This window comes from Ornithodoros turicata, unplaced genomic scaffold (genome assembly GCF_037126465.1).
Source record: "Ornithodoros turicata isolate Travis unplaced genomic scaffold, ASM3712646v1 Chromosome15, whole genome shotgun sequence".
NCBI lineage: Eukaryota > Metazoa > Arthropoda > Arachnida > Ixodida > Argasidae > Ornithodoros > Ornithodoros turicata.
This window is the reverse complement of record NW_026999318.1, coordinates 383,152-406,227: the sequence shown is the minus strand read 5'-3', so window position 1 is coordinate 406,227 and position 23,076 is coordinate 383,152. Positions and strand designations below refer to the sequence as shown.

At 51.9% G+C, this 23,076-nt stretch overlaps 1 protein-coding gene across 1 annotated transcript in view; it reads right to left on the bottom strand.

The window, feature by feature from the left end:
- LOC135372419 (serine/threonine-protein kinase SIK2-like) overlaps positions 1–23,076 on the bottom strand; it is a 107,136-nt gene that overhangs the window by 49,138 nt on the left and 34,922 nt on the right. The window contains exon 2 of the mRNA XM_064606034.1: positions 10,371–10,487. Within this exon, the coding sequence (XP_064462104.1) occupies positions 10,371–10,487 (117 nt within the window). The remainder of the gene's footprint in view (positions 1–10,370; positions 10,488–23,076) is intronic.

The window sequence follows — 23,076 nt, the reverse complement described above, 5'->3', positions numbered from 1 at the left end:
GGGGAGCCGATCCTTCATATATTGGAGAAGGGCCCTTTGATAACGCGGCCCGCCCCCGGGTGAGCGTGTCTTTGAATGCGCGGCCCATAAAACGGTCGTCGGAGCAGTATCGCTTACGGTGTTCCCGGGAAGAATTTTTCTAAAATCTCCACGTGGAGAGCTCTGGTCTCTCTTCAACTGCGCGTACGCGGTGGAGGGAGGCAAAGGGGAGCCGATCCTTCATATATTGGAGAAGGGCCCTTTGATAACGCGGCCCGCCCCCGGGTGAGCGTGTCTTTGAATGCGCGGCCCATAAAACGGTCGTCGGAGCAGTATCGCTTACGGTGTTCCCGGGAAGAATTTTTCTAAAATCTCCACGTGGAGAGCTCTGGTCTCTCTTCAACTGCGCGTACGCGGTGGAGGGAGGCAAAGGGGAGCCGATCCTTCATATATTGGAGAAGGGCCCTTTGATAACGCGGCCCGCCCCCGGGTGAGCGTGTCTTTGAATGCGCGGCCCATAAAACGGTCGTCGGAGCAGTATCGCTTACGGTGTTCCCGGGAAGAATTTTTCTAAAATCTCCACGTGGAGAGCTCTGGTCTCTCTTCAACTGCGCGTACGCGGTGGAGGGAGGCAAAGGGGAGCCGATCCTTCATATATTGGAGAAGGGCCCTTTGATAACGCGGCCCGCCCCCGGGTGAGCGTGTCTTTGAATGCGCGGCCCATAAAACGGTCGTCGGAGCAGTATCGCTTACGGTGTTCCCGGGAAGAATTTTTCTAAAATCTCCACGTGGAGAGCTCTGGTCTCTCTTCAACTGCGCGTACGCGGTGGAGGGAGGCAAAGGGGAGCCGATCCTTCATATATTGGAGAAGGGCCCTTTGATAACGCGGCCCGCCCCCGGGTGAGCGTGTCTTTGAATGCGCGGCCCATAAAACGGTCGTCGGAGCAGTATCGCTTACGGTGTTCCCGGGAAGAATTTTTCTAAAATCTCCACGTGGAGAGCTCTGGTCTCTCTTCAACTGCGCGTACGCGGTGGAGGGAGGCAAAGGGGAGCCGATCCTTCATATATTGGAGAAGGGCCCTTTGATAACGCGGCCCGCCCCCGGGTGAGCGTGTCTTTGAATGCGCGGCCCATAAAACGGTCGTCGGAGCAGTATCGCTTACGGTGTTCCCGGGAAGAATTTTTCTAAAATCTCCACGTGGAGAGCTCTGGTCTCTCTTCAACTGCGCGTACGCGGTGGAGGGAGGCAAAGGGGAGCCGATCCTTCATATATTGGAGAAGGGCCCTTTGATAACGCGGCCCGCCCCCGGGTGAGCGTGTCTTTCAATGCGCGGCCCATAAAACGGTCGTCGGAGCAGTATCGCTTACGGTGTTCCCGGGAAGAATTTTTCTAAAATCTCCACGTGGAGAGCTCTGGTCTCTCTTCAACTGCGCGTACGCGGTGGAGGGAGGCAAAGGGGAGCCGATCCTTCATATATTGGAGAAGGGCCCTTTGATAACGCGGCCCGCACCCGGGTGAGCGTGTCTTTGAATGCGCGGCCCATAAAACGGTCGTCGGAGCAGTATCGCTTACGGTGTTCCCGGGAAGAATTTTTCTAAAATCTCCACGTGGAGAGCTCTGGTCTCTCTTCAACTGCGCGTACGCGGTGGAGGGAGGCAAATGGGAGCCGGTCCTTCATATATTAGAGAAGGGCCCTTTGATAACGCGGCCCGCACCCGGGTGAGCGTGTCTTTGAATACGCGGCCCATAAAACGGTCGTCGGAGCAGTATCGCTTACGGTGTTCCCGGGAAGAATTTTTCTAAAATCTCCACGTGGAGAGCTCTGGTCTCTCTTCAACTGCGCGTACGCGGTGGAGGGAGGCAAATGGGAGCCGGTCCTTCATATATTAGAGAAGGGCCCTTTGATAACGCGGCCCGGCCCCGGGTGAGCGTGTCTTTGAATGCGCGGCCCATAAAACGATCGTCGGAGCAGTATCGCTTACGGTGCTGTTCCCGGGAGGATTTTTCCTAAAATCTCTCTTGTCTTCAACTGCGCGTACGCGGTGGAGGGAGGCAAAGGGGAGCCGATCCTTCATATATTGGAGAAGGGCCCTTTGATAACGCGGCCCGCCCCCCCCGGGTGAGCGTGTCTTTGAATGCGCGGCCCATAAAACGGTCGTCGGAGCAGTATCGCTTACGGTGTTCCCGGGAAGAATTTTTCTAAAATCTCCACGTGGAGAGCTCTGGTCTCTCTTCAACTGCGCGTACGCGGTGGAGGGAGGCAAAGGGGAGCCGGTCCTTCATATATTAGAGAAGGGCCCTTTGATAACGCGGCCCGCCCCCGGGTGAGCGTGTCTTTGAATGCGCGGCCCATAAAACGATCGTCGGAGCAGTATCGCTTGCGGTGCTGTTCCCGGGAGGATTTTTCCTAAAATCTCTCTTGTCTTCAACTGCGCGTACGCGGTGGAGGGAGGCAAAGGGGAGCCGATCCTTCATATATTGGAGAAGGGCCCTTTGATAACGCGGCCCGCCCCCGGGTGAGCGTGTCTTTGAATGCGCGGCCCATAAAACGGTCGTCGGAGCAGTATCGCTTACGGTGTTCCCGGGAAGAATTTTTCTAAAATCTCCACGTGGAGAGCTCTGGTCTCTCTTCAACTGCGCGTACGCGGTGGAGGGAGGCAAAGGGGAGCCGGTCCTTCATATATTAGAGAAGGGCCCTTTGATAACGCGGCCCGCCCCCGGGTGAGCGTGTCTTTGAATGCGCGGCCCATAAAACGGTCGTCGGAGCAGTATCGCTTACGGTGTTCCCGGGAAGAATTTTTCTAAAATCTCCACGTGGAGAGCTCTGGTCTCTCTTCAACTGCGCGTACGCGGTGGAGGGAGGCAAAGGGGAGCCGGTCCTTCATATATTAGAGAAGGGCCCTTTGATAACGCGGCCCGCCCCCGGGTGAGCGTGTCTTTGAATGCGCGGCCCATAAAACGGTCGTCGGAGCAGTATCGCTTACGGTGTTCCCGGGAAGAATTTTTCTAAAATCTCCACGTGGAGAGCTCTGGTCTCTCTTCAACTGCGCGTACGCGGTGGAGGGAGGCAAAGGGGAGCCGGTCCTTCATATATTAGAGAAGGGCCCTTTGATAACGCGGCCCGCCCCCGGGTGAGCGTGTCTTTGAATGCGCGGCCCATAAAACGGTCGTCGGAGCAGTATCGCTTACGGTGTTCCCGGGAAGAATTTTTCTAAAATCTCCACGTGGAGAGCTCTGGTCTCTCTTCAACTGCGCGTACGCGGTGGAGGGAGGCAAAGGGGAGCCGGTCCTTCATATATTAGAGAAGGGCCCTTTGATAACGCGGCCCGCCCCCGGGTGAGCGTGTCTTTGAATGCGCGGCCCATAAAACGATCGTCGGAGCAGTATCGCTTGCGGTGCTGTTCCCGGGAGGATTTTTCCTAAAATCTCTCTTGTCTTCAACTGCGCGTACGCGGTGGAGGGAGGCAAAGGGGAGCCGATCCTTCATATATTGGAGAAGGGCCCTTTGATAACGCGGCCCGCCCCCGGGTGAGCGTGTCTTTGAATGCGCGGCCCATAAAACGGTCGTCGGAGCAGTATCGCTTACGGTGTTCCCGGGAAGAATTTTTCTAAAATCTCCACGTGGAGAGCTCTGGTCTCTCTTCAACTGCGCGTACGCGGTGGAGGGAGGCAAAGGGGAGCCGGTCCTTCATATATTAGAGAAGGGCCCTTTGATAACGCGGCCCGCCCCCGGGTGAGCGTGTCTTTGAATGCGCGGCCCATAAAACGATCGTCGGAGCAGTATCGCTTGCGGTGCTGTTCCCGGGAGGATTTTTCCTAAAATCTCTCTTGTCTTCAACTGCGCGTACGCGGTGGAGGGAGGCAAAGGGGAGCCGATCCTTCATATATTGGAGAAGGGCCCTTTGATAACGCGGCCCGCCCCCGGGTGAGCGTGTCTTTGAATGCGCGGCCCATAAAACGGTCGTCGGAGCAGTATCGCTTACGGTGTTCCCGGGAAGAATTTTTCTAAAATCTCCACGTGGAGAGCTCTGGTCTCTCTTCAACTGCGCGTACGCGGTGGAGGGAGGCAAAGGGGAGCCGGTCCTTCATATATTAGAGAAGGGCCCTTTGATAACGCGACCCGCCCCCGGGTGAGCGTGCCTTTGAATGCGCGGCCCATAAAACGATCGTCGGAGCAGTATCGCTTGCGGTGCTGTTCCCGGGAGGATTTTTCCTAAAATCTCTCTTGTCTTCAACTGCGCCTACGCGGTGGAGGGAGGCAAAGGGGAGCCGATCCTTCATATATTGGAGAAGGGCCCTTTGATAACGCGGCCCGCCCCCGGGTGAGCGTGTCTTTGAATGCGCGGCCCATAAAACGATCGTCGGAGCAGTATCGCTTGCGGTGCTGTTCCCGGGAGGATTTTTCCTAAAATCTCTCTTGTCTTCAACTGCGCGTACGCGGTGGAGGGAGGCAAAGGGGAGCCGATCCTTCATATATTGGAGAAGGGCCCTTTGATAACGCGACCCGCCCCCGGGTGAGCGTGCCTTTGAATGCGCGGCCCATAAAACGATCGTCGGAGCAGTATCGCTTGCGGTGCTGTTCCCGGGAGGATTTTTCCTAAAATCTCTCTTGTCTTCAACTGCGCGTACGCGGTGGAGGGAGGCAAAGGGGAGCCGATCCTTCATATATTGGAGAAGGGCCCTTTGATAACGCGGCCCGCCCCCGGGTGAGCGTGTCTTTGAATGCGCGGCCCATAAAACGGTCGTCGGAGCAGTATCGCTTACGGTGTTCCCGGGAAGAATTTTTCTAAAATCTCTCCACGTGGAGAGCTCTGGTCTCTCTTCAACTGCGCGTACGCGGTGGAGGGAGGCAAAGGGGAGCCGGTCCTTCATATATTAGAGAAGGGCCCTTTGATAACGCGACCCGCCCCCGGGTGAGCGTGCCTTTGAATGCGCGGCCCATAAAACGATCGTCGGAGCAGTATCGCTTGCGGTGCTGTTCCCGGGAGGATTTTTCCTAAAATCTCTCTTGTCTTCAACTGCGCCTACGCGGTGGAGGGAGGCAAAGGGGAGCCGATCCTTCATATATTGGAGAAGGGCCCTTTGATAACGCGGCCCGCCCCCGGGTGAGCGTGTCTTTGAATGCGCGGCCCATAAAACGATCGTCGGAGCAGTATCGCTTGCGGTGCTGTTCCCGGGAGGATTTTTCCTAAAATCTCTCTTGTCTTCAACTGCGCGTACGCGGTGGAGGGAGGCAAAGGGGAGCCGATCCTTCATATATTGCAGAAGGGCCCTTTGATAACGCGGCCCGCCCCCGGGTGAGCGTGCCTTTGAATGCGCGGCCCATAAAACGATCGTCGGAGCAGTATCGCTTGCGGTGCTGTTCCCGGGAGGATTTTTCCTAAAATCTCTCTTGTCTTCAACTGCGCGTACGCGGTGGAGGGAGGCAAAGGGGAGCCGATCCTTCATATATTGGAGAAGGGCCCTTTGATAACGCGGCCCGCCCCCGGGTGAGCGTGCCTTTGAATGCGCGGCCCATAAAACGGTCGTCGGAGCAGTATCGCTTGCGGTGCTGTTCCCGGGAGGATTTTTCCTAAAATCTCTCTTGTCTTCAACTGCGCGTACGCGGTGGAGGGAGGCAAAGGGGAGCCGATCCTTCATATATTGGAGAAGGGCCCTTTGATAACGCGGCCCGCCCCCGGGTGAGCGTGCCTTTGAATGCGCGGCCCATAAAACGATCGTCGGAGCAGTATCGCTTGCGGTGCTGTTCCCGGGAGGATTTTTCCTAAAATCTCTCTTGTCTTCAACTGCGCGTACGCGGTGGAGGGAGGCAAAGGGGAGCCGATCCTTCATATATTGCAGAAGGGCCCTTTGATAACGCGGCCCGCCCCCGGGTGAGCGTGCCTTTGAATGCGCGGCCCATAAAACGATCGTCGGAGCAGTATCGCTTGCGGTGCTGTTCCCGGGAGGATTTTTCCTAAAATCTCTCTTGTCTTCAACTGCGCGTACGCGGTGGAGGGAGGCAAAGGGGAGCCGATCCTTCATATATTGGAGAAGGGCCCTTTGATAACGCGGCCCGCCCCCGGGTGAGCGTGCCTTTGAATGCGCGGCCCATAAAACGGTCGTCGGAGCAGTATCGCTTGCGGTGCTGTTCCCGGGAGGATTTTTCCTAAAATCTCTCTTGTCTTCAACTGCGCGTACGCGGTGGAGGGAGGCAAAGGGGAGCCGATCCTTCATATATTGGAGAAGGGCCCTTTGATAACGCGGCCCGCCCCCGGGTGAGCGTGCCTTTGAATGCGCGGCCCATAAAACGATCGTCGGAGCAGTATCGCTTGCGGTGCTGTTCCCGGGAGGATTTTTCCTAAAATCTCTCTTGTCTTCAACTGCGCGTACGCGGTGGAGGGAGGCAAAGGGGAGCCGATCCTTCATATATTGGAGAAGGGCCCTTTGATAACGCGGCCCGCCCCCGGGTGAGCGTGCCTTTGAATGCGCGGCCCATAAAACGATCGTCGGAGCAGTATCGCTTGCGGTGCTGTTCCCGGGAGGATTTTTCCTAAAATCTCTCTTGTCTTCAACTGCGCGTACGCGGTGGAGGGAGGCAAAGGGGAGCCGATCCTTCATATATTGGAGAAGGGCCCTTTGATAACGCGGCCCGCCCCCGGGTGAGCGTGCCTTTGAATGCGCGGCCCATAAAACGATCGTCGGAGCAGTATCGCTTGCGGTGCTGTTCCCGGGAGGATTTTTCCTAAAATCTCTCTTGTCTTCAACTGCGCGTACGCGGTGGAGGGAGGCAAAGGGGAGCCGATCCTTCATATATTAGAGAAGGGCCCTTTGATAACGCGGCCCGGCCCCGGGTGAGCGTGTCTTTGAATGCGCGGCCCATAAAACGATCGTCGGAGCAGTATCGCTTGCGGTGCTGTTCCCGGGAGGATTTTTCCTAAAATCTCTCTTGTCTTCAACTGCGCGTACGCGGTGGAGGGAGGCAAAGGGGAGCCGATCCTTCATATATTGGAGAAGGGCCCTTTGATAACGCGGCCCGCCCCCGGGTGAGCGTGCCTTTGAATGCGCGGCCCATAAAACGATCGTCGGAGCAGTATCGCTTGCGGTGCTGTTCCCGGGAGGATTTTTCCTAAAATCTCTCTTGTCTTCAACTGCGCGTACGCGGTGGAGGGAGGCAAAGGGGAGCCGATCCTTCATATATTGGAGAAGGGCCCTTTGATAACGCGGCCCGCCCCCGGGTGAGCGTGCCTTTGAATGCGCGGCCCATAAAACGATCGTCGGAGCAGTATCGCTTGCGGTGCTGTTCCCGGGAGGATTTTTCCTAAAATCTCTCTTGTCTTCAACTGCGCGTACGCGGTGGAGGGAGGCAAAGGGGAGCCGATCCTTCATATATTGGAGAAGGGCCCTTTGATAACGCGGCCCGCCCCCGGGTGAGCGTGCCTTTGAATGCGCGGCCCATAAAACGATCGTCGGAGCAGTATCGCTTGCGGTGCTGTTCCCGGGAGGATTTTTCCTAAAATCTCTCTTGTCTTCAACTGCGCGTACGCGGTGGAGGGAGGCAAAGGGGAGCCGATCCTTCATATATTGGAGAAGGGCCCTTTGATAACGCGGCCCGCCCCCGGGTGAGCGTGCCTTTGAATGCGCGGCCCATAAAACGATCGTCGGAGCAGTATCGCTTGCGGTGCTGTTCCCGGGAGGATTTTTCCTAAAATCTCGCTTGGTCTCTCTTCAACTCCGCGTACGCGGTGAAGGGAAGTAAACAGGAGCCGCTCCTCCATATATTGGAGAAGGGCCCCTTGATAACGCGGCCCGCCTCTGTGTGCGCCGTGTCCTTGAACGCGCGGCCAATAACACGGTTCGTGGTAAGATTTTTTCCCTAAACTCTTCTGTGGCTGATGCCTCCTTTCAGCTCCACAACACAACAACAATACATTTGCGCTTGTCCCATCTTACAGTTGGCAATGTAACCGGTTCTAATAATCGCCGCGGAGGAAGACAAAGTAGTGCATGCTCGCTCTTCGTTTTTAGGGCGACGGCACTACTATTTTCGAAGTGTGATGTGGGCACGAATTGTGCTGGTCCCATCGTACAGTTGGCAATACAACCCGTCAGCAAGCATTGCGTCAGTGGAAGCTTGACAATGGCGTGCGTCCAGTCCGTGAACTTTTGCACTGTTTTCGGATATATCGTACGGACGGTTGCCCGTCTTGCGGCATGTCTGAGACTGCAAAACATTGTTTTTTGCGGTGCCATATTCCGTGTTTACGGTGGAGTATAGAGTGGCTCAAATATTCGGCAGTCCACTGGGACACCGTAAGGTACCTGGAGCCGCTGCCGGTCGTGCGCGCGGAGCAGATGTCATTGTTGGTCTTTGAAATAAACTTCCAAATTTGGATTCGCCAGGGTCGGCTGGCCTTCGGTGGCTCGGACGTGGAGCGTGTCTATTTTCCAGGCAGTGAGCTGGGCTGCGTGCACATATCATCAGTGAGCAGTCATTGTTCGGGCCTGTGGAGTGCCCTCACCAGTGGCTTACTCGACTCTTTGATCATGATCAAGAGGAGCGGCACATCAAGTTCTAGTAAGCACACTAGGACTGTATTGCCTCTCGTAGCGACTCTTCCGGAGTTTGTCCGGACTCTTCCGGAGTGTTTCGTCCTTCCATTTTTTAGCGTTTTTAACGAGTTTCGAGAGTGTAGGGTAACGTTGTCTCTGTACAGAGGGGGCTACATCCATAGGTACGTAGTTCTCCTGCTTGATGACAATACACACATCAGTGTAAAGGAGGCAACCTCCATATAGGTAGTTCCCCTACTTGACTTCCAATTTGATCCCAATAAGGACCTACATGGGTAGGTTCCCCACTTGATGACAAATACGCGTATTCAATATTTGTACATTCCATTGTGCATTGTAGATACCGTCATCCTTTCGTTCACATATGTAGAACACATAAATAAATTTGCGGTATATAGTCGACGCAGTATTCAGTACTTGAGGACAATACACAAGGCATTCGTATTATTTCTGTAGTTTTTTATGAGGTTTGGTACGAAAGCCGTCGTCCTTGCCTGATCACATTACCGATCTCCTTTTGTGCAGATGGTTGTGGGATTTCATTTTCAAGGAAGAGCTTGTTTTGACGGCCGCCGCGGTGGAGAGTCAATCGTTATGGAACCGAGAGCTGTTATTAGTTGTTTCTTATTTCTGTTGCAATGAGGTCTCGTATATGTAAGCCAATCTGAGTTTGTTTTCAAGATTAGGGCAATCACGTTAGACCCATCATCAATATGTTGTACAGGAGATGGTGTCCTCTTACATGAGTCCTCATCAGCGAAGATAGAATGTCCCGGATGTGCTGGAGAGTGGCATCACTCCAGGACGTTGCCGATAGAACTAACTTCCAAATGGTAATGGTACTATGATGTTACACGTAAGGTTTCTCTGCGCAGTGTGACAACATGTTGCACGTGCCGCAGGGTAGGACTGCGGATAGCTAACTAACTAACTAACTTGCTTGTGCCATGATGAGCGGAAGTAGTGGCGCGTCGTCGTCGACCACTGGCCGCCACATCACCCCCCCCCCCCCCCATCAGAGCGGTACCTGCGGTTAAGGTCCGCGTCGATAGTGTGAACGATGAGAATGAGGACGACACGTGGGTGATGGACGACTAGACACACGGCTTGTGATTGTGGCAGCGGCCGCAGCAGCAGTGGGGTGCCGTCGACAATGCGCAGGGCGGGCCCCGGTGGAGTTTGGTGTTCTGGTGCTTTATGGGTACAAGGGGTCCCAGCGAAGCGAAGGCGTCTAGTGGAGAGCGAGTGGGCAACAATACCGCGACCGGTACGTGAGCGTAAACGCTGAATGAGGGTTTTCACCACAGAAGTGATGGGGAGTACCATAACGAAGCAGATGGAGGTCGGCGACGGCGCTCACTGTGGTCTCCCTGTGGGTTCCCGGCGAAACAGTGGTCCCGGTGCCTTAGTGTGTGGAGGTTGCCGGTTGGCTGCGGAAGATATAATCGCGGATGGTTGCGTATTCAAATCACCTTCGGGTCAGAAATATGAAGGGTGTCCAAGAACACACAACCTTCATCTTGAACGGGTCAACGTGAACCGTTGTCTCCGCCGTCCGTAGCTCGGCGCGCAGTGTATTACGATGGCACTAGGGTCTGCCACAATGTCAAATACGACAACATGCATGTTACGTGTAAAACGACCCCTTAACAGGCTGGACGGAAACGCAGCAAGGACGATATCTGCCAGATTGAATGTAACGGCGAGGACTCGACATGTATACTACGTACAGCCCAGAATATCCCAATGAATGCCCACATATAACACGGACAGTATCAGACACACACTACCCACGTAATTTCGATCCGGAAAGTTCGATACCAAAGGAACACGTTACCTGGTAGAGCTTAATGATATGTGGATGACTGAGCAATTTCATGACTTGAACTTCTCTGTACACTTTGTCTAAGTTGGCCGGATCCAGCTGTGTTTTGTCGATGATCTTGATCGCCACCTGAAGAACACAACATAACGCTGTTTTATACAATGCATAGCAGCATTCGGGCTACTCCGAGACCACAATGAACAACTCAGTAGCCAACATTGTCACTTGGAAGTTCTTACTGCGCAACACAAGTCACAGCAAAACGCGATCGACAGTCTCCTTTCAGGCAATAATAAAACATTTTCTTCATTCCGTCGACGCCACATGTTATCACTGCCACTGCTTCCCCAAAAGCGAAATAACGCCTTCTCGAAATCGAATACTACCTAGTTTGCGCGGGCTTCGAGCAACTAAAGAAGCTTGCTGGAGATAGATATTTTTTTTTTCTTTAGGTAGAGAAGTTTGCCTCATTTCCTTGTGGTTACAGTATTTTACATTAGGTGTCGGTTCTGTCGGGTCTGCAACGAAAGACGAACCCGAACTATTGGTCGTGGAGGAGAGGAATTTTTTTATCCCAGGATTAAAATTCTGCGGGCCTTTCCGACGTCAATGCAGGCGGATTGCTAATCTGTTACGAGACAAGGTTCGAATCTCGACGAACGTCTTTTACATCCGTCACAATCATACCACGGTCGAGCTGACCACAGGAAGACGCTTTAGGATCACAGTTTCCTGGATGATCGTTGACCTTGCCTTATACAAACGTCGTCCAAGACAAGCTCTGGTTATGGTGCGCCTGCCGCTAGTCCGTTTATTCAGGCTACAAATCATTACAGATATAATCACTGCAGACCACTCTAGCTTTTTTCGCGTCACTTTTTGTTCCAGTCGTAAGTGCGAGATATAGCGAGTTACTTTATTTATGCGTGACGCCACACGAAAGACAAGTCCCCGGCAGTCTCAAGAATAAACGCTTTAAAGCGGTAACCGCATACGACGATTTCTCGACGGAAAAACGGCCAACTTCCCCACCGGCATGACAACTCGACGGAAAAACGGCGGGATGAACCGCATGCACAGATTTCCACTGCGGCGGACGGTGGCTTTCCTAGCGGTCCGTTTCGTTAGTCCGTGTTAAATTTTGACTTCAAATTAACTGACAAATATTTTGCTACACATGAGAAAAGTTATAGTGACACACAGAATAGTTCTTGCGGTCAATGCATACTCTCGAAGCAAGCGCTACAAAAGCGCCCTCAGACAGCAGCGAGCGGACGACAGCATCCTTCCCACTTCCCAGGTTAGCCATACGGGCATCCGAATTGCGCGCCACTCCGGCACATCCGCTCGTGGAACGACAGCGCGTGGAGCGGTCCTATTGGCTGCCGTCGAGCGGCCGCTTCCGCTCTTCGCCGATTTTTTCTGTCCACCGCAGTCGTCGAGAAATCGGTGAAGTTCCCATTGCTCGCGTCGGCTCACCGGAAAAACGGTGACGGTGGCCGTTTTTCCGTCGACAATTCGTCGTATGCGGTTAGCGCTTAACACAAGGGAGCAGTAACGGTAATGACTTGTACGTCAAACAGTTTCGAGCAACACCGTTGATGACGTAAAGCGCTGCAGACAAAACAAATGATTAGATATATAAAAAAAAAAACATGATACAGAAAGGAAGGAAACGCGCGTGTGCTGAGGATGAGGATGAGGGCACAATCACACGGGCCTGTTATCTTTCTTTCCCTTTTTACTCTAGTGGTTGTTTTACGACCTGAATCCATCGCTTCTGTACGGATAGTACAGACTCTTCCTGCAGGATGCAGTCTGAACTGACGCCTTCTTGCGATCCGTATTCGTGTATTGATGTATATCGACGAGGGGGCGCACGCCATTTGTGTAGCACTTCATGTAACACCCCTGTCACGTGGCCAGTCTTCCATTAGCACTGGAGACTGCTCGTGTGGCATGTAAAGTGTTACAGGAAAGGCGCGTTTGCGACAGTCAGAAGGTAGAACGACATCATTGTGCGTTGGCCATATGGGTCTGCTATGCGGGGAAGTTCTGTTTTCTCCACTGTACTGTAATCGAGGATCCCAAATTTACCGGGTATAGCACGAGCGCCGCACAGTTATCTACTTCAGTTCAGCCACAGCGCTCATCATTGGCAGCACTGACTGGCAGTCAAATCTCACTGTAAACGTGCGAACTCGAGCACTTCGACCCGAAGATAAAACAAAAGCACGGCGCCAATCCGCCACTTGATTCAGACGAGGCCAGAGGTCCCCCAACACCTGACTGATGTTTATGTGAACGGATACCATGTACATCATAGAAAGAGGAGAACCAGTCGGACAATAAAGATGCTCCCGACCAGACGTGCGGTTTCGATCTAGACAATCGTGAGTTTTACTGTCTACACTCAGAAGTGGGGTACGGCGGATTCTTGCGCTTTGAGTTTTACTGTGAGTTGGTGGTGAGACTTGACAACGGTGTACAGTATAATGCTTCGAAAGCGGGTCGCACCGGAGACGTCAGTACCGTCAAGCACATCCGTCGAGGACAAGAAGAGTGCCGTGCCAGCGCTCAGCACCGATTCTGACATCACCCCGTCCACCACCGCGGATGACTGGGTCGACGAGAGTCAGGACATGGGTGGTCACGAGGACCAGTCATTCGAGCACTTGAGGGAAAGGTTGCACCAACGGCAACGAGGGATTGACCAAATGAGTGGACAATCAGGCATCACTGAGGGTGCTGCTGCGGTGCCTCCTGCATCGCATTCAACTGAGACTCAAGAAGGATTTGCCAACACAGGTGGGACCACTTCTTCTTCAAATGTCACTGAAGTTACTCTGCTGCGTATGATGGACACCTTCGCGCAATTGCTACAACGTTTTCCTGCACAGACACCGTCGGACAGGGTATCTCGAGCGATGTATGTTCACCTCGATCCATCTAGTGCCATTCAAGATTTTTGCGGTACGGACGATGTCATTGGAGCAAAGAAATGGTTAACCAAATTCCAACAAACGGCGGGACATGCGGGGTGGAGCGAAGAGCAGAAGCTGAATGTGACTCGACTGAAAATGAAAGGCACTGCGAGAACCTGGTTAGGCTCAATTGCCAATAGATGCACAACGGGGGATGCGTTTGAGACTGCGTTTGAATCTGCGTTTGTGCACACCGAGAGTCAATCGGGTCTTTGGCGCCGAATGTCGAAACGAGTGCAACATGACGGCGAGGACATACTAACATATGTCCGCGAGAAAGAGAGACTTTGCGTCAAGTTGAAGCTGAGCGTGAGTGACACAATTAATGAGATATGTAATTCGAACTCTCCACTCAACAAAAATGAGCTACTCCTTGAAAGACAAGGAATATGGAACCGTCGATGATCTGCTTCGCGCCATCAGAGGGTATGAGGCTTTCCGAAAGGCACGAGAAAGTCAGTTTCCAGCGAGCACAACTCGCCGTATAAGTACGCCAGCAAAAACGACTGGAACTGCTGGGACTATGGTGAAAACGTCGTCGAACGACTCTGCACCCAGTACACGCAAAAAGGGCAACGATCAGTCCAAGACGAAGTGCTACAACTGTCAAGGATATGGGCATTATGCGAGCGCTTGTCCAGAACCTAAGAGACCACAACGCTGTTCGAAATGTAACCAAGAGGGTCACGGATCGAGGAACAGCAGTTCCCAGACAGCCCCCAAGACAGTTAGACAGGCAACAGAGAACGAGAGGTGCAAAATATTATACAAGAACGCCATAGTGTGCGGCCGAGAAGTCATCGCACTCTTGGATACCGGGGCTGACATCAGTCTCATGAAGCTTAGTTTTGGTGCCAAGTTGAGCAAACAGCTCATTGCTCAACCAGGCGCCCCCATACGTGGTGTGGGTGGAAGCCAGACTTCCCTCGGTGAGATCATTGCGGATCTTTGCGTAGACAACATAGACATTCCTGAAGTTCGCTTCTTCATCGTGGAAGACAGCTGCTTGCCTGGCCCTGACGTGATCGTGGGCACAGACGTTATCGACTCCCAAAATCTAGTGCTAATCCGAGACGGAGGAGACTCGCTCCTAATCAACAAGACACACTCCCCAGAATTCGAGAAAGTTTTGGAAGACTTGACCATACGTCGAGGCATCATGTGTGCTCAAGAATCAGTTGAGATACCGCCCCTGACGGTGCAGTTCGTGTCAGCTGTATCTACTGGGCATACGGAAGAACAGCTTATACCAGTGACAAACCACGGGCACTCAACGCTAGCCGTAAAGGCGGGACAGGTATTTTTGCGTAAACCGGAAGTGGAAGAAGTGTCTCCCCATGCTGATGTGTGCATCGTCAACGAAGGTGCTCACAAAGAACCCATTTACGCAAAAGACGTTAACGTGGGACCAAACATTAATCCCGGCGAGAAGGAAGAACTCTGCAGCGTTCTCAATCACTATCGAGACTGCTTTGCTTTGAGCATGCAAGAGCTCGGGTGTACCACTGTCGCGGAGATGACCATAACGGAGATACCTGGAAGTAAGCCTGTTTCCCGTCCTCCCTACCGCGCCTCCCATCATGAGCGAGCAATTATACGCGACATCGTTGACTAATTGAAGGCATGTGGCCTTGTGCGTGATAGTAAGTCCGAGTACAGTAGCCCTGTACTGCTTGTGAAGAAGAAGAATGGAGACTACCGAATGGTCATTGACTATCGCCGTTTGAATAAGCAGGCAGTGAAAGATCGATCCCCTCCCAGTTATAGATGACATATTGGACCGCCTTTCCGGACACACCATGTTCACTGTGCTCGACATGGCAAACGGGTATTTCCAGATTCCTTTGGCAGAGGAATCGCGGGGAAAGGCAGCATTCACCACACCAGATGGCCATTTCGAACCAACGCGCATGGTTTTCGGTCTGGCCAACGGACCACCAGTGTATCAGAGAATGATCACGCAAGCACTTGGACCACTGATCTGGACCACTGCGTCTTGCTACTTGGATGACATTATTGTGGCCGCGCGCGACTGGACTGAGATGCTTCAAAAGCTAGAGAAGGTTCTTGAAGCCATAAGAAAAGCAAACCTGACGTTGCGCCTGCAAAAGTACGTTTTTGCGGCTGACCGCGTGGAGTACCTGGGATTTGTGCTGACACCAGAAGGGATACGTCCTGGTACAAACAAGTTATCTGCGATTTCAAAGTTCAAGACCAGAGACAACCTTGGAGGTGAGGCGATTCCTTGGACTGACGGGATTCTTCAGAAAGTTCATACCGCGTTATGCAAGCATTGCAGCTCCGCTACACAGACTTCAGAACTCTGGTAGCGACTTTGAGTGCACAGCGACAGCCAACGAGGCCTTCGAGAGGCTCCGAGAACTCCTGGTGCAAAAGCCGGTCTTACGGCTGTATGACCCAACAGCAGAGACAGAATTGCACACAGACGCCAGCCAACAAGGCCTCGCGGGCCTCCTTCTACAAAGAGATACGGAAGGCAAGTGGCATCTCGTGTACTGCGTCAGCCGGCGCACCAACGTGCCAGAGGAGAAATACCACTCTACTCATCTGGAACTCTTGGCCGTTGTGTGGTCCGTAGGGAGACTGCGCCCGTTCCTCCTTGGTATTGATTTCACAATCATGACAGACTGTACCGCTGTGGCCCACATGAGGGAAACAACATCCATCAGACCTCAAGTAGCACGATGGTTAGACCAGCTGAGCGAGTACACCTACACATTTCAGCATATAGACCTGAAGAACGGATGGCACACGTAGACGCCTTGAGTCGTGCACCTCTGGATGAACGTGATGACGTGCCAAACCGCGAATGTGACTCTGAGAGATTGCCAGAGCTACGCACAGGGAACGTGTACTGCACGGTCCCCGTCGAAGACAAGATATCCATGATACAGGCGCAAGATGAGGAACTTGGAATGATAATGGGCCCATTATCATTCCAAGTTCCAAGAGCCGGAGCTTTGAGCTGTTCGAGGACCTGTTCGTCGTCCCTAGGTCGATGAGAAAGTTAGTTTTGATTCAGCACCATGACCTCGCGGGTCACTTCGCCGTAGACAAAACTGTGGACCACCTTCGCCGTACTTACTGGTTCCCTCAGATGCAAAGTTACACAAAGCGTTACATCAAGGACTGCACTGGATGTCTTTTCCACAAGCAGCCAGGAGGGAAACAGCAGGGGAAGTTGCACTCTATACCTCCGGGAACGCGCCCATTCGAGGTTGTGCACATGGGCCACCTGGGACCATTTGTAAGGAGTAGCGCCGAAACACAGTGCTCCTTGTGTTGGGTGACAACCACACCAAGTTCGTCTAGATACGTGCGTACCCGAGCACCAAAGTCAGGTTTGTTTTGCGGTTCATGGACGAGTTCATCAACCGCCACGGGCAACCAAAGACGGTGATAACGGACAGAGGCACATGCTTCACGTCCAGAAGCTTTGAGAACTATTGCGAATCTCGCGGCATCAAGCATTGTCTTACGTCCGCAACACCCACAAGCGAACGGACAGGTTGAGAGAATTCACCGCGTTCTAATTCCAGCTATCGCGACATTAATGGAGAATGTCACTCATCGAGACTGGGATGCGCCCCTTGACAAAGTCGAACGAAACATCAATGCTGCGCAAAGTCGATCAACGGGAAAATCACCATTTGAACTGTTGTACGGATACTCCCCTGTGTTTCATGGCGGAAACCTGAACAACGTTCTGCCCGACCCGCAGTACGTGCCGCCAGCTGAACTAAAAGCAGAGGCCATCGAAGCCATGAAGGCGCAGAAGGAAAAGAGTAAGGAGGGGTACGACAAACATCGCTCGCTGCACCGAGCTATAAGGTCGGTGACGTCGTAGTAATCAAGCGACTCCCAACACACAGGGACAACCGACGAAGACACAACCAAAATACCGCGGACCATTCATTGTTGTAGAAGCCCTCACAGCGGACACCTATCGTGTAACTAATCTTCGTGTGCCGGCAAAGTCGACACGTCCGACTTATACAACGACTGCTCATGCAAGTCAGATGAAATTGTTTAAGCTCACTAAGGAGGACCGCGATGACGTCCTCAGCGACAGCGAAGTTTAGTTTCATATCTCGTGTTTTGCGATTGATTGACTTGATTGTTTCGTATTTTACGATGTTTTTGTTAGTGAATTGATTTTGCGTTCATTCACATACTCATGAAACTGTAATGGAGTTGAGTTTTGTATTGTGCTCTCGGGACGAGAGCATGGCAGGATGACCGAATGTAAACGTGCGAACTCGAGCACTTCGACCCGAAGACAAAACAAAAGCACGGCGCCAATCCGCCACTTGATTCAGACGATGCCAGAGCCCCCCCAACACCTGAATGATGTTTATGTAAACGGATACCATGTACATCCTCGAAAGAGGAGAACCAGTCGGACAATAAAGATGCTCCCGACCAGACGTGCGGTTTCGATCTAGACAATCGTGAGTTTTACTGTCTACATCACGTCACCTGTGAGCTCCGCGGCTGATCATCTTCTTTGTCAAATCAGATTTGCTGATCAGATTCCTTTGCCGGATTCTGAGCACTTATGTTCGTTCGGTCCAAAAACGTAGCAATCTCCCGTGTTCGCGTGACGTTTTTCTAGCGGCAAGAATCTGCCAGCCGGCATCTTTTTTTTTTTTTCGCCCCGTCCCTATCTGGCCGGGCAGCGGGTTGCCCAACTATATCCGGTGTCGTCACATCGGCACCGCTGAAGTTAACATGTGATTTTAGGGGGAACGTTTTTCCAGGAACAACACCGCAAAAAGTACTGCCCCGACGACCGTTTTATAGGCCACGCAATGAAATTAAGACACGGCCCACCTGGGGGCGGACCCCGTTATCAAGAGGCCCTTCTCCAATATATGAAGGCCCGCCTCGCCTTTGCCTCCCTCTACCGCGTACGCGGATTTGAGGGAAGACCAGAGCATATCGCATAACATATAACATGCATTCAGCTGCATAACATATATGCTAACAGCAGGGCATATAACATCCCCCTTTGTCCCCCACTCCTTCCTGCTGTCCCCTCTCCATTTGTCCACATATGAATGCCGCTCAGAGCCACAGTTGCTTCGCGGCGCTAACACTGAATTTAAATACAGGGTGCGGCAAGATCTTCGGACACGTTTCGAAAAAGCGTTAAAAATCGTATGCATGTCTAATAACAACGAAATTTGGTACGCTACCGTAGTTTTGTGAGAAGTTTTCAAAAAACTAAAGCTCATATTTATACAGCCAACATGTTCTGGGATACGAGTCGAAGAATGCCGGAGCCCATGCATTTTGAATGCTGTATATAGCAATCGCTAGGCTTAGCGCGGGAGCAGTTCTCTCCATGCCGTACCGGGTCTTTTGGCGCTCTGCCCGAAAAACGAAACTAAGTTGCACATGTTGTCAAGTGACATGAAACTGTTAACAATAGCACATGAAAGTCATCGTCACGGCCGCAACGCAAGGAAGCAGAATGTCGTAAATTTCGGATATCGTTCGCTCCTCGTTGCTCCTCCTTAGGTCGGAAGCCCGAACTATCAGAGCAGATGAAGCGATCCCGATGACACTGTCGTCTGCTTTGCAGGCTCGCTTCACCTGCTCTGATAGTTCGGGCTTCCGACCTGCTGCTCTTATTGTTTCTCATATTATTGCTCTTGTATTGTGCAATACCCAACTGGAGGCAAGCATCATGACATCAGCGTCGAAGTCGGCTCATCACCTTGAGCATAACCACTACGCTCGTACAGCGTTGAAATGCAGCGATCTAACCCACGTGCATGCGGTGGACTGCGTGAGATTTTGTACTGTGCTCTGTTAACTTTCCCGTCCCCCCCCCCCCAATATCAGGGTATCACTAGTGGATTATGCTCACCACCAGCTCGCCTGTTCGTCGCTGTGTCTGTGACGCAAGATAAGTTTCGTTTTTGCGCACAGTGCATAGCACCCGATACGGCGTGGAACGGAGAGCTGCTTCCGCACTAAGCCTAGCGACAGCGGTATACTGCATTCAGAATGCACGGACTCCGATATTCTTCGACTCGTTTCTCGGAACGTGGTGGTCGTGTGCATTAAAGTTTGTACTTTCTGATAATTTCTCACAAAACTAAGGTAGTGTACCAAATTTCGTTGTTATTAGGCGTGCATACAACTTTTAACGAGTTTTCGAAATGTGTCCGAAGATCTTGCCGCACCCTGTATATATATATATCTATATATAACATGTGCTAGCAGACGAAGGAACCGGAACGCGAGCAACCGCGATATGCCTCCTAGCGTGATCCAAGCGACTAAAATCGCCAGCTCCTGAGCACTCGTGTTCGGGTAGAGTGTACTAGAAAGCGTGTACTGGAAAGAGTGTACTCCCTTTCTAGTACACTCTAGTTCGGGTGACAGCTGTCACGTGATCTCACGCGGGCCCCAGGCTAGCAATTTCCGAGCGCTAGGTCGTGTTGCAAAATTCTGAGCACTCGAATTCGCCATTAGTTGATAAAATAGCAGAAACGCAGGCGAGCTGGTGGAGGAACTCCATGCTGCAAAAAAGCCTGAGTTTGAGTACAGAAAAACAACACAAAAAATAGAAAAGAAGAAAGAAAGAAACGGACGACACAGTAGGACTCAAAACTATAGCAACTTAGTTTTGAGTCCTCCTGTGTCGTCCGTCTCTCTTTTTTGTGCCCAAACTCAGGCCGTTTTGCAGTGCAGCGACGGTGATCTCGCCTGCGACACTCCTCGCGTGTGGTGACGTCGGCTCAGAGGAGCACCTTTTATTGGCTGCCAAGAATCGTCTGCTTGCGAGGTCTGCTTGCCAGGATTGCATGCAGCACTCGAACACGTGTGAATATGTACCACAGGGCTTGTAATTCTCATGCCCACTCCTCCTGAATGAAAAAGAGTTCCGAACTACGATTGTCCTCACTTTATAACGCGTCATTAGGCAAACAACCTATTGCCCTCCAACCTATTGCCTATTCCAAGGTCGAAAATAAAGTTGTTAATTAGGCAAACAATGAATCTAAAGCATTCATCGTGTCCAGTCCATTCTCAATGCCACTCAAGAAAAACGGCAAAGAAGGAGAATGAGGCAAAGTTTTGTTGTTTTGTAGAGGAGACCTCTCAACACAGTTGCACTAATGCAACCCTTTCGTGATTCATTCCGTCCATGACCCCTTTCGCGCTTACTCTGGTAATGACGCTTTTTCTTCTTGATTCAACTTCCATAAGCAAAGAAATGGAACAGAAAGAATTAAAGAGAATGGAAGAAAAAACGATGGACCGGCATCAATGCTCGAGACGTGGTCAATACGCCATGTTTTTATGTACATGTCACAGAAGCGCCACCAAATCCATTTGTTGAATGGAATCCTCTCGTGTAAACTGGTCCATTCGCCAGGAAAGCGCATCGTGTCCAATCCCTTAAACAGGCGTACTTTGATACGGCGAACTTTATTTTGTGATTATGATTGAAGAGTTTCATCGTCAGGGGGCGATATCCCCCACTGCTAGCGGACATCCTCTACCCCGGTGGTTCTTCTGCGGAACGTTCCGCTAAAGCAAGAAACCTTATTCTCGCAGGTCTTGCTCAACGACGCATCTAACACTTTGCTCTCCCCGACGAACTCATGCACCCTCTACGCATCTCCACCCTTCATCCTCTATCCTCCATCCGTCTTTCTTTCTTTGGCTATAGCCGTGACGACGCCCACTTCTGTGTGGCCAACAATACCCCCCCCCCCCCCCTCTCTCTTGCTGATGGTAATTCCGTTGACATCACCTCTGTTCATCTGCTGCCAGCAGAGCTTGGAAAATGGTATGGGAAGTTCACAGTCACGTGCTGTTGTCAGGAAATATCGGTGAGTTCCTCATCTTCAGGTGTCAGAAAAATTGAGCGAACTTTCAAAAATTTCGGTATTTCATTGTCACTGGATACGGCACCAGCTGGGTACAACATAGGGAGAACATTTTTAGTCCATGTATAGCAAAGTACGGCTTGGGACAAAAGTTCAGGGAACATCGGGATGTCACATTTCTCCAATGGAGCGACACCCTAGCAGCAAACAGGAGCGGACACACATACTGAGAAATGGATAGAGTAGCCGGCCACCCGTTTCTTATTTGATCTCTTCCTGGTGGCTATAGCAGAGGGCCGCTCCGATGAAGGAACACGCCGCAGACGTGTTCCGTAAACTTTTGTCCCAAAGCTTGGGACGAAAGCTTAAGGAACACAAGGGTGTCGCATTTCTCCATTACAGCGACACACCCTAGCAGCAAACAGGAGCGGACACACATGCTGAGTGACGAATAGAATAGCCGGTCACCCGTTTCTTATTCGATATCTTCCTGATAGCTAGCAGAGGGACGCTCCGATCAAGAAATACGTCAGCGCCGTGTTTCGTGAACTTTTGTCCCAAGCTGTACCACATTATTTCTAGTATTACCTTCCCTTTCGACTTTTTGTCATCAAGAAAGCACTGGACGGGACCAGGCTGCTTTCACGTTCCGCACGAAGGCGGCTGAACACCGTAAACAGCGGTGGACGCCTAATTTTGAAATATGACTCCGCGTGGCACCGCCTTCGCGCCGGACTCGATGCGCAATCATGTAAACAAAGACGCATCGACTTCATTTGAAATGCGAGTTGGATACGATACGTTTCTGTGGCATCCCTGTAAACGCGGCTACCAGTTCGCGCTGAAAGACTGTACGGTGCAGGTGTAGTGTAGGAAAGATGGGCACCTTCTATTTGTGTCCCCTCCTAACAGTTTGCAATACAAGACCCTTCGGTGGTCCTACGCTTTCCTTCCCTTCCAGGTGTGATTTCGCTAAGGTGTCAAAGTGTCAGGTGTTTATTTTGTTATTCTATTTTCTCTTGATCTGTAGTAGCTGTTACTTTTTTTTACGCCCGCCAGTATTTTTTTACCCCTTTCGCCCATGACCTAAAAGAAACCGTTTTACGCTATCACACTGCAAGCTCGACCGGTCTGGTTGAAACATGCACCTGCCAGAAATGTCAGTACATTCCTGCGTCTGTAGCGACGAAGCGCGCATGCAAAGCTGTTCCAACGTGTAATCTCTGTGCGCGCAGCTGTCTGTAGGCACACGCGTAAGGTCACTGCTAAACTTGCGTCAAATGGGAAGCCGAGGAGCGCGAAATGTGGGTTGCCAGTTGCGCCACAGATGTAAATGCACGCAGTCGTCATGCATCTTGTGGAACTGATAAGAACGAAACACGTTTCGAGTAGCGTGCGACACATAAGCGGGTGTTGCAGCGAAAATGCAAGGGGAAAGGGTCGCCAAGAGTTGAAACGCGAGCACGCGTCGTTTATTTAAAAAGATGAATTTCTATGTCTACGTCTTTTTCTGGCACTATGTCTTTCTGTTCGCTTTTCCTTCAAGTACTCGGGAAAGTACCTGATATGAGACGGGAACAGTCAAAGACAAACAAAGTTTCCGATATAGTTGGAATAGAAATATGGCAGCCGTCGAAGGAGCCACATAGCGACGGATATCTTGAAAAGCGGTCAAGTGCGCTACCAATTACACCACGCGTGTACGACGCTCCGGGCGACTTTCCTTGAGCGTCTCTCATTCAGACGGACCGAACAACGTGCTACACTCTCTCTTACATATTATCTCAAACACTGCCACTACCTCGTCCTGTGTCGTCCCTTTCACTGTTTCAAACAGAAGGTACAACCGGAAGTTGTCTAGGG